Genomic DNA, 12,373 nt, shown 5'->3' with positions numbered 1-12,373 from the left:
CACTCTGCGCCGTGGGGCTCGTGTTTTAGTCATCCTTTTCTTGAATACATTTCTTCTACCAGGTGCTTCTGCCATAACCCTTCTTATTTGGCAGTCTCTTTGCTCTCGTTTTCTGCTTATATTGTTTGCCTGGTATTGATTATAAGCCCACTGATATATTGCTGTATAGTTCTATATAAGTGTTGCTAGATGGTAGTGTTCATTTGTAAAATGATGCATTCCTCCTAAACTTAGCAGCATGGAAACATCTCTTCCACATTTGCCTCATTCAGATCTTCTGGTATCAACTACAGCCCATTGACTGAGCCACCTGGAGATATGTCTACACACAAAAAAAATCCTGAGTATGAACACATGAAAACCAAGGCACCAGGCATTTTGGCCGAGATGGCACACATGCTTGTTGTGTGGCGCAAAATGGGCTTCCATGTACCACGAGGGGTCAAGAACGTCTTTGAATTTACATGGGAAGAACTCGGGGTGTCATTGCCAAGGAAATCTTTCAGTGGTATATATTGTCCCATTGTCAGAATCTCTCAGTATGAAGACATTTCCCCGCCCTCCACTACTACTTCAAGAGTTCAAAGGCCTGGCGTCACAATATCGGGGATAAAGCCAACCTATGTGTGCCCATCAACTGAAGATCAACAACAGATGCTTCTCAGATTCCAGCAACGGTCTGTACATCTGCTGTCTGAACTCCTAAAGATGAAAATGAAGATAATGATTGATGCAGTAGCTGGTAAGATATCTTAAATAAGGGTGTTTACCTGCAAATTACAAATGTTCAGGAAGTAAACTCAGGAGAGACTGTTCTAAAATCTGTGGTGGGCTGAAATAAAATGGGCACTTCTAGTGAAGAACAGCTGTTCCATTGGGGGGGGGGGGTCCAAACAGAGCAAAAGAATCACCCTGTGGGATATGGATGCACCAGTAATTTGGGCTTCTTAGTCCAAAGCAGTGAGGGCATAGAACCACCACACCACATCTCCATAAAGTGCCTGATGCTGCTCTGTTCTCCCCATATGACCCCCTGACACTTATTTATAATAAGAGCAAGGCAACAGTGAAGGAATTTACCTCACTCCAAATTGGCTTTGTGGACTATATGTTGTTATGACGTTGTCATGCTCACTAAACATGAACTGTTCATCTAAGATGACTCCACCAAGGTGAAGGAGCTGATGACCCTGTGACAAAGGGTAGATTTTGCCTTTCCATGTACTTCTCTCACGTCATCTACATACGGCACAGCAATTTGGAGTATACTGGAAAACCCCTTTAATGGTTGTGAGTAAAGATGGCCCACCTGAATACAGCGAGTGGCTTTTGATAGCCTTCAGTTGCTTTTGGCCTGTTTTTCTGATCAATGTGTTGACATGGTGATGGAGAAAGAATGGTTTAAAATCCCATGCTTGGACATGGGTTTATTAATTTGTCCAGTAATTTGTTTTGCAGTGTCATTACACTGACTCAATTCCTCAGTGACATTAGGCCCTTTTTCATTATTTATTTAGCAATATTTCTAGCCCAATTTTCAATTTAAAAAAAACAAAGCAAGGTGGCTTCCTGAATTTCTGTAGCATAGGGGCTAAGCAGCAGAGGAGGACTCAGCGGGTTGGATCACATGGGAAAGGTACACGTGTACAAGGGGGGGGTGATTTTTACCAATTTCCCCCTCCAATAGCAGCCCTCCTCTTGGAGCAGAATTTCAGGCTGTAGTAGAAGGGGGCAAATGAAGTCATGCTTCAGTGCACAGAAGATCTTGCATGCACAGAACTTTCAGTCCAGATCTAACACAGGGAAGTCACATTTTAAACTGGGGAGGGGCTGTGGCTCAGTGGTAGAGCATGTGCTTGGCATGCAGATGGACCCAGGTTTAATCCCAGGCATCTCCAGTTAAAGAGACTAGGCAAGTAGGTGATGTGAAAGACCTCTGCCTGAGACCCTGGAGAGACACTGCTGGTCTGAGCAGACAATACTGACTTTGATGGACCAAGGGTCTGGTTCAGTATAAGGCAACTTCATGTGTTCAATCTTGCCTCTATCATCAACTAACTAGGTAGTTTTAGAAAAAGCCCAGCTGTGGCCTCCATCTGCACAAGTAGTCTACTTTACAGGGCAGTTGTAAGGGCTGCAAGAAGATAAGGCGTGTGATGCATTCTGAATGCTTGAAAGCGGCATACAAATTCTGAGCAAGTATTCTGAGCAGCTTGAATCCAACCACACATTCAGAAGCCTTAAGGGCGCTTACATTTTCTCAAGGGGGCCCCAGCATTTTCCACTGTTCCCCCTCCCCACTTCAAACACTCCACTTTGCCCCTCTGCTGTTTCTGAACCACCAGGACCAGTTACATGTGTGTAGCATGACTGGGTTCATGTAAGCGTGTTCCTTCTTTGGTGCTACCACCACAAGTTACATCCAGTCTCTCACGTTACCAGTGACTTGGGGAACGCTAGTAAAGGCTGCCTCTGAGCAAGTACCAAAGGGCTGAGTTTCCCACTTACTTCAGTCCTTCCTCTGTGCATGTGTATATGGGTGAGCGAGTGGCCAAGGCACGTGGGGAAGAATTTGAAACACAGTCTGCTCTCCTAAACAGGAAAACTTTATTGCTACAGGTTGTTATGCTACAGCACAAAACAAGGGGAAATGACTATCGTGCCTCCTGGTTTACAGATCTAAGGAAAGGAACAGGAAAAATCATGTCGCTAAGCAAAGCTTAACAATACGGAAAGTTTACTTCCAACATCCCTCCCTGGGTGAAGGGATGCTGGAGCAAAAGAATTGTAAGGACTTTAAAAAGCTAAACTTTGCATCTTAAATAGTCCTGAAATATTTTGTTTCTAACCCATGTTTCTTTCCAGGCTCTAGTGCGGAAGATATTGTGAGGCGGCTTCTCGAAGGGGGTCAGCAGCTGAACCCTAAAAATCAGGAAGAAGCTGCTGACTTGTTGACCAAAGATGGCAGGAAGAAGGGTAGGGAAATCTCTCCATTGTGTGTCCAAATCCTTGATAATAGCATCCTCCTCTTTTTATACTGAGGTCCATTCTCCAGACTATACCGAGTCTTGCAACTGGAAATGCTTTCGCTCCTGCAGAATGTTTGCATGTTGAGGAAGTGAGTGAATGTGGTGTGGTTATTGCCTAGTTTGCTATAGACTATCAATTTGCCAACCTCTAATATCTCCCTCCCCCACCTCACCATCCCCTTGTCCATGAAGTGCAGATCCATAAACGTTGTGAGCAGGAATCATGTCATTAATTATTTTTGAACTGCAGCTAGGAAACAAGGAGCTATTGAAACCCCTTGCTGTTTACCAGGATCAATAAGTTCTGTGTCAGAAGGTTCCCTGAAAAGTTAAAACTGTATGTATTTCAGGAAAGTAGTAATGTGGTTTCATGAATATAGAAAGAGCCCTGCTGGATCAGATGACTGGTCCGACTAGTTGGCCATCCTGTTTCACAGAGTGGCCAACTGGTTGCCCTGAAGGGCCAACAAACAGGGCATTGAGGCCTTCCCCCAGTGTTGCCTCTTAGCACTGGTATTCAGAGGTCCACTGTCTCTGGATATGGACGTTCCCTTCAGTCGTCTTGACTAGTGGCCACTTATGGGCCTATCTTCTGTGAATCTGTCTAGACCCACTTGAAGGCCCTGCTCTGCGTCTGTATCTGAGTCTGAATACTAGCAATTTGTCTGGCCCATGCATCAGTGACTAGCCCTGCATACGTCCCATCCCTAGAAAACGACTTGAACATATAGTATAGTAGGCTCTTGGCTCCCTCTTCTGGCCACAAAAATGTTGGTTGACTCTTTGGAACATTTCTGCAATGCACCCCGTACAGAGAACTTACCAGTGGACCCAAGCTATGGGAAGGGAAACCGCCTTCAAGCCATTTTCTTGAGAACTCAACAAACTATGAAATACAACTTCACACTCTTTGAACCACTGTACTCAACTTTCAGAGTTTGGGGAGGGGGTTGGAAGAGATCAAATGTACTGCTCCTCTAACAAGGCATTAAAGACTTTTATTAATTTGGCACTGAAAATATTAGTTTCCAATAGAACACTTGTTAAAACGCCAAAGGTCCCCTCTGCTATTTCATAATGCCTAGGTCCCCTCCTCTTCCTGCCAGTGACCAACTTGGTCACTGAGGCCAGAAGGAAGAAGCCAGATATCGCCCTTCCATTGTGCCTCTGGGCAGCCATTACAAAGCTGAAGACAAAACATTTAAAGAAAGGTGAAAATGGCTTGACTCAACGCTTGAGTCAATTTTAATTTTTTAGAAGTAACAAAGCATATAAACATAAAAACATATAAACATAAACCCATACAATTTATGTGGAGCTTACTTCTCAAATTTACATTTTAGTCGTTCATTTCTATTTGAGTTACATTACTCTATTTTCTCACTATATCTTCATATCTAATAACATATTTGTCGTAAAACGTATATTACTTAAATCTTTCTTCTTCTGTTTTGATTTAATTTTATTCTTAATTTTCCCTGAAATTCTGAAATTGGCCGAGTACTTTCCTAAGTGTCAGGTTCTTCACTGAACGTAAGATCTAGACGGGCTCTTGACATGAGTTCAGGCCAAGTTCTGGCCACAAGTCAAGTCCTTGGCTTCCAGGGCTTGGAGGCTCCTGTGTATACGTCGCTAGTGCCTGTTATCACGGCTGTGGGTGTTGTGTCTTCCTTCATGGGAAATGCCTATCTTGCTGTTGCCTAGCAATGTTTATCTTATTCCCTTGTCCTAATGTTTTTAAGCAGGTAGCCTGTACTGACTCTCCATTGCTAACCTTGCCTGCCTGCGTGCAGTTAGTTCTTTTAATTTGCTTTTTAGTTCCTAATAAAGTTTTACTGCTTCAGATCTACCTGCCTGGATGAGTATGCTTGAGGGATGCTAGAGGCAAACGCCTGAGACTGACACTAAGTACATGCTGTCACCATATACTTGAATAATTTGCTATATTTTGGGGGGAATATTACTTGGGAAAGCTATTGAGTAACATACTTTTCGGATCAATCACAAACTTAAGTTTTAATATCTTTTGCATGTCATCATGTATCATTATTCAATACTTTCTTGCTTTTGTACGCGTCCACATGATAAACTGTTGCATCTGTGTTCTGATATTTCCAACTCTTCGCATTATAGTCTTTGTTAGCTTTTGCTATATCTTTGGGTGTGATATTCCATCTGAAGAACATTTTATGCCAAGTCTCTCTTAATATTTGACATTCTGTAAACTTAATTTCTTTAGACCATAGATTTTCCCATGGACTCATGCATGTTTCCTCCAAAATTTTGCATCCATCTTATCATGCAATCTTTTACTTGCTCTGTTTCAGTATCATATTGCACTTACGGTGGCATAGGGGGCATTCACGCTTCTCTGGTAAGCCATGCCACTGCGTGGGACTCTGCCACTGGTGCTTCTGTGCCGGCAGTGAAATCCTGGAAGTGGGAGCCCGTGCCAGTGTGGGGGTGGGGGGCGTTCCAAGGGGCGGAGTTGACGTTAGTCCTAACCCCTTTCTCCCCGGGAACGCCCCCTCGAGCAGTGGTTGACCTTTGATTAGGGAAATGGGCTCTGGTGATGAGGGTGAATGGAACCAAAGGTTTCTGCTGGGAGACAGCTCACCAATCACCACCCAGGTTGCAAAATATTGTGCAGTAGCAATGAAGCTACGTCACTTTAATGTACTTCCTTAATCTGTGGGAATGTAAAATTGGGTGATTCCTAATTTTGTTGGCTCTGGTTGTAAACATCTACTCTGTATAGTCAGTTTCTGTTTTACCTGTTTTATCTGGCATATTAGCCGCAAATAAAATTTATTTATTTATTTATTTTATTAGTGGTGTTGCTATGCCACCTTTTTTGGTGGTGTACCCCCATTGCTTTCTATGGGGGCTTTTTCTTAAAAAAAAAACAATTTAAAGTGTTTTATTTTCCTTGGGGCAGCCAGGAAGCTCCCGGTTGCCACGCATCTACCCCCGCCTTCAGGAATGGGCTGTAAGGGTTCCTTCCCAAAACACAGGAACTCACAGAGATGGGTATTCTAACAGGAGTTCTGTTTATTCAGGCAACAAGCAGGCAGCCTCTAAACAGTACAACTCAACAGTCACTAGGAAAATGAAAGGAAAAGAAAAGAACTGTAGATGAAAGAATGTGCATCCCATGTTTGTCCAATTAGTTGACCTTTCCCTGATACTTTACTTCCGTCATTTCTAAGGCAGTTCTCTTTCTGGTCACCACACCTCTAACGTGAAAAAATAATTTGAGTTGTAAAATAATATTTGTTAACCCCCAATTTCTGCTTGCTTGCAGGTGGGCGTGCTGTGCCACCGGTGATGTCGGCGATTCCCATTAACTCGACCACTCAGCTGATCCAGCAAGTGTCCTATTCCTGTCTGTGTTTCTCGCTGGCGCTGAAAGATAGCAAGCAGAGTAAGTGTAAATACAATGCCTAGGAAATTACGGGAACAGAGAAGACTCCCTATGAAGCTGTTTATAGCTGCAGCATCATGTCAGGGCTGGGTGAAAGGAGGGGGGAATATTACCGCCAAGGTCAAAAAGTGCACATGTGCAAGGCCAAATTGCAAAAAAGCCATATCTTTTTTATTTTCAAAAGAATAAAAAAGTGAACATAAAAGAAAAGGGATAGGGGGAAAATAAGGGATTACAATAGTGCATCAAAAATATTACATCTATTGTTCAATTGTACAGAAGACAAAATATATATACTGGGTAGGAATATGTCTTTTATTCCAATTTAACATTCTAAAATGTGATCTATTTATTCTCTATTTCTGTATATTTGTTAAACTAAACAAAAATACCTTTAAAAACACATTTTTAATATTATCCATATTGCACTCCTCATAACTTATGCTGTTTTCATTTTAAGGATCATTGTTGTGCTTTTTTATACCTCATAATAATCATCTTAATTGTTTTTTTTCTTATAAAGTGCTTAAAATTACTAGGCACTAGAATGTAATACCTTTTTAAAAGGTAGTTCCCTGTTCACAGAGTCACAATGAAACCAGTGTTGTGCAGTGGTTAGAGTGTCGGCCTGGGTCTGGAAGACCCAGCTTTGAATCCACACCAAATTCCCCCTTCCCACTGAAGATCCCCTTCATGCCATTGGGGGAGGCTGCAGGAAAGGTCTGTTCTGTTGGAAAATTGAGTCTGGATCCAGCCCTTAATTAGGGTTGCCAACCTCCAGGTATTAGCTGGAGATCTCCTGCTATTACAACTGATCTCTAGCCGATAGAGATCAGTTCACCTAGAAAAAATGGCCCCTTTGCCCATTGGACTCTATGGCATTGAAGTCCCTCCCCTCCCCAAACCCTCCCCTCCACAGGTTCCGCCCCAAAAACCTCCCGCCAGTGGCAAAGAGGGACCTGGCAACCCTACCCTTAATCCAGGGGTGTCGAATGTAAGGCCCATGGACTGGATCCAGCCCCTTGAGAGCTCTTACCCAGCCCACAAGCCAGCCACGGCAGCCACCCCCCTACCTCGATCTGGGCTGGTGAGGCATGGCCTGACCAGGTGACATTTATGTCATATACAGCCCTCGTAATAATTGAGTTTGACACCCCTGCCTTAAACGGTGCCCATGAACTACTTTGGTGGAATGTCTTTACGAAGGGTTTTCTGTGGAATGTCTTTACAAAGGGCAGAGGATGAATCAGGCTTGGTTGTGAGTGAATATAAGGAATGAGGGAGTGCCAAACTGTGTAATAGGCTGTGATTGATTCTTTAGCTATGGAATAAAATTCCAGAAAAGATCATTCCAGATTTCAATGGTGAACTGGGTCATGGATTTCCAATATCGGGCTACAATCAAGCAAACAACAAGGCATAAAAATGTGACGAGGGTTTATGAATCAAGGCTTTGTGCTCATCTATAAAGCTACTCAGAAGGGCTATTTGAGGGTCAAGAGTTAAATTTTACTTTGTGGTTCTATTTCACAGAAGACCTGTGTTCAAAATCTGGTTGCTGCCCTGCATCTCATCCCCATCACACTTGAAAGAACTTTATGTCCCTTGCTAAGCGGGGAGGTCTTGTAAATGTGATGGAGTTTTAGTGGAGTGAGATGCCATCAGAGCAATAGCTTCAAAGTATTATTCCCAATTGGGGAAAACACTACACAAAGGAGTGGTTTGCTTTCTAGATCATATCCCAGGCCTCTAAGAATAGAACCAATGTTTGACGTCTATCTATAGTTACTGTTTAATCAAATTATCCTGCCCTTCCTCCCAGGAGCACAAATAGATTCTCCCCCCCCCCCCGGTCTATGCATTTTTCAGCCATGCAATGCCATTCTTTAAATAAATTGGGTGCTCTCCTGATTGGGGAGGGGCTGTGGCTCAGTGGAAGAGCCTTTGCTCCGTATGCAGAAGGTCCCAGGTTCAATCTCCAGCGTATCCAGTTAAAAGGACTAGGCAGTAGGTGATGTGAAAGGCCCCCACCTAAGACCCTGGAGAGCTGCTGCCAGACTGAGTAGAAAATACTGACCTTGATTGACTGATGGTCTGATTCAGTATGAGGCAGATTCATGCATGTGATTGTTAAGAATTTGAAAGAAGAAGCTCATTTGAGGGAAGACTGACAACTGTTGTAGTGGTTAGTGTCAGATTAGGATCTCAGAGACCCAGTTTCAAATCTCCACTCTGCCATGAAAGCTTGCCGGGTGGGCCAGTCATATGCGCTCGGCCTAACCTACTCCACAGGGCTGTTGTGAGGATAAAATAGTATATGATGTGAACCACTTTGCATTCCCACTGGGAAGAAAGGCAGGGTACAAATGAAGTAAATCTTTACTGTTGCAGTTTTGGCCATCTACAGTAGATTTTATAGCTTTGGGTCTCTGTAAAGCTGTATACTTTACCACTGCATTTATAGTGAGCTTCTGGAGATGGGAATCTTTTTATAGGGATACTGATATCTAATTATTTTGAAATGTTGTTTGCAGACAGGCAGCCCTGATACTTGCTTTAAATATTTAAATATCAGAGGAGCATGCCTGTTATCTTAGGTGCTGTGGAACACAGGCAGGATCGTGCTGCTGCAGTCGTCTTGTTTGGGGTCTTCCTAGAGGCACCTGGTTGTCCACTGTGTGAACAGGCTGCTGGACTTGATGGACCTTGGTCTGATCCAGCAGGGCTTTTCTTATGTTCTTATCCATGCTCTGCTTGTGATATGTTAAGACAGAACAATTTTGATTGGTCATAGTTAATTCTGACTACTTTACCATAACTGTCCACGTTGCTGAGCTGCTCAGAATAGTTAATATGAGTGCTACCAATAACATGCTCATGCTTGTTAATAGACAAGCCTTTTATTAGGGAGCTGTTTGAAATAGCCTTGGACAAGGGATCAATCAAAATAGCATGCAGAAGGACGGTGGCCTCTTGATACCCCAAACAAGGGACACAACTATAAATCCAAGGCAGTGGAACCAACAGTAGCTGTAGAGAACAGATATAGTTGCCTGGTGTCTTGAGAACATCTGGGGATAAGAGAGTAATTGGGGCCCATCCCATAGCTTGGATCCTATGCCTTTGTTCCCCAAGCATTTCTCTTTGGCTGTCTTGGAGACTGTCTTGCACTGTGGAACACGTTCCTTTCACGCTAGCCACTTGGAAACAGTGGTCTTGCATGAGGGGACATGCCTAGTGCCAGAGGATGTGTGGAGGACAGTCTCTGCGATGACTGAAGAGACCCACAGGATGAAGAAGGATCTAACCCACTGCCCTGAGGCTCTACTGGGCTACACTGAAGAGTCTTCTCATCATATGTCACAGCTTCCTGTCTGGGATGGACTCTGTCTGATCTTTTTAAAATACAATTTTGTATGATGGAACTTCTTCCGCCTGCCAAGATTGCTGTGGACAGTCCAAAGCACAATGGGGCCAGTGGTAGTGTTGCCAGGTCCCTCTTCGCCACCGGCAGGAGGTTTTTGGGGTGGAGCCTGAGGAAGGTGGGGTTCGGAGAGGGGCTTCAATGCCATAGAGACTAATTGCCAAAGCGGCCATTTTCTCCAGGGAAACTGATCTCTATCGACTGGAGATCCATTGTAACATCAGGAGAGCTCCAGCTATTACCTGGAGGTTGGCAACCCTAGCCAGTGGGGTTCCAGGCGCATGGGGGGGGGTCATTGCCCAGTTTTGGCACATGGGTAGTCTGAATTGATTGAATGTGACCGGGATATAGCCCCTTATCCATTGCATTATTAAGCAATTTTTTTAAAAGATGTAGAATTATAGTGTACCATACATTGTTTATAAAATTCAGAAGAAAATATATCTAATCTTGATTTAGGATTTTTTAAAACTTGGAAATGGCTTGCCTAATATTTTCCATGGGTATTTATTGGTTCAGGAGCAGCTGAAAATCCTTTTATGGCACTTGACCGCCCAGCTCGACATGGCAAGTATTGGTATTCTCAGTGGGCTTGTGGGATATATATAATGTGTGAGTCCATGAAAAGTAACAAAGAGTTGACTGACATCTTTTACATTCTGCTTTCCATGCCTAGCTAATTGTTTAGAATTTTTTGTTACCACATTCATAATAGATTTCATTTAGATAAACCACTGCTTTGTCTTAACAAACTAATCCCAGTCTTTGGCTACGTGCTTTTTGTCTTTTGTGGTGCTGTTAAACCTTATATGTCTCTGTTCCAAATGGCTGATTTCCTTCTACAGTTTTTCCTTGGCAGCTTCATTTTGCTGCTTTGTTCATAGAGATTTCACTAATCGAAATATCTCCTTTATGGCATCCCAGAGGATGGCCTGGAGAACATCAGGGTATGCTGTGAGCCTTCAGTATTGTTGTATCATCAGCTATTAGTTTGTCTGAGGTGGATTTCTTTACTGAAATGTAGGATTAAGCCTCCAGGAGAAAGATGGGCCAAAGTCCCCCTGTACCTCAGGATGGTGGGAAACGAGGTTGCTGCCCGTCTCCTCACCCTCCCCGTGCCTTTGGGGAGAGCAGTGAGCCTGTCGCTCACTCTTCTCGCCCTCTTCACCTCAGGGAGGCAGGAAGCCATTGCTTGCCTTTCTTCCTCCTACTGCGAAGGTGGGGAGAACAGGCTTCTGGCAGGCTGCCCACTGGGGCTAGGGATACCTCCAGGGTCTGCTGTGGGCAGGCTGGTAGGACAGCAACCGGGCTGGCTGGCACCCCTCCACCTCTGGTGCCCTCAGCAATTGTCTAGAAGACAGGCCAGAGTTTGATAGGAAAGGTCTGTAGAGGCAATGGGCACCTGTTCTTCACAAAGTACTGAGTTACTGGAAAGAGCTGCTTTCTTTAATCTTTGTTTCCAAATATATTTTTGAAGGTGCAACAAAACATAAAACTAACCAAGACCAATCCTCTTACGATGAAAGGCTGGACCCCTGTCCACAAGCCAGGGAGAAGCTCCGAGAAATTTGCAGACGTATGTAAGCATCTCCAAAGGTTCAAGGATAGAATGCATCCTTCATATCTAATGGCAGGCCAGTTTCAGAGGGTCTTAATACACTGAAGGGAACAACACTATAAGTAAGTTTGAGGCTAAGGTTGCCAGGTGGAAAGGAGAAAAAAAGTTCTGTCCCTTTAACAGAGGTTTAATGGGTGGAAATAGACAGCTGAATCACTTCATGGCATGAAATTAAATAATGTCACTTGATAATTGCTTGCAGATCAAGTTGCTATTCGGGAGACATCTAGAATGACCAGTTTAAAATCTTGCTACTCTATTTGTGACCTAGATGAGATATGAACTGGGAAGTTCCCAGCACGCATTCTCAGATACATCCTATATCAGTTCTCCCTTGTGAATCACCTGTGTGAATCAACGATAAGTCGATTGAAAAACAACAACTGGCTACCTTGTGGTAGCTTTCTGGCGCCAAGACCCTGGGCTATAAATCCCAACTTTCTGAAAATGTTTTTTTAATGAATTGTAATGTACAATGTACTCAATAGCTGTGACCCTTCTCCCTGACCAAAAAAAAAAAATGCAACTGTTGCTGTTGTTTCTAGAGAGGAGGAGAAGGCTCTCTACAAAACGAAAGGCTACACAAGGCCCCTAACGCTGAGACACTACCCGACTCTCACCAAAACACCATCTGCATCCTTGAAAAAAGTTTCATCACCCACAGCGGTCCCAGAACCTAAGCCGCGCAAGAAGTCAAAGAAGTTCCACTACGCCTTTCCTGACGGGACATCATTTATCTTGTATCCTTAATTCTGGTAGAACCCAAGGGTTGGATTATTGTTGAGGCTGCTTACTATGGGCAGAGTTGAAGGCATGTAATCACCTACGTGGGATCCAGCTGCAAAACTCAGCAACGTCTTTTGTTGAGCCCTCTGCAG

General features: G+C 43.7%; 1 protein-coding gene across 1 annotated transcript in view; it reads left to right on the top strand.

The window, feature by feature from the left end:
* Positions 1-387: 387 nt before the first annotated feature.
* Positions 388-12,373, top strand: part of C1H3orf20 (chromosome 1 C3orf20 homolog) — a 50,575-nt gene continuing 38,589 nt past the window's right edge. Inside the window, exons 1-5 of the mRNA XM_056846884.1 lie at positions 388-742; positions 2,866-2,976; positions 6,334-6,453; positions 11,355-11,457; positions 12,041-12,235. Of these exons, the coding sequence (XP_056702862.1) occupies positions 388-742; positions 2,866-2,976; positions 6,334-6,453; positions 11,355-11,457; positions 12,041-12,235 (884 nt within the window). The remainder of the gene's footprint in view (positions 743-2,865; positions 2,977-6,333; positions 6,454-11,354; positions 11,458-12,040; positions 12,236-12,373) is intronic.

The sequence above is a fragment of the Euleptes europaea genome, chromosome 1, assembly GCF_029931775.1.
Source record: "Euleptes europaea isolate rEulEur1 chromosome 1, rEulEur1.hap1, whole genome shotgun sequence".
Classification (NCBI taxonomy): domain Eukaryota; kingdom Metazoa; phylum Chordata; class Lepidosauria; order Squamata; family Sphaerodactylidae; genus Euleptes; species Euleptes europaea.
The sequence above is the reverse complement of the archived record's forward strand: the minus strand, read 5'-3'. Positions and strand labels throughout refer to the sequence as shown.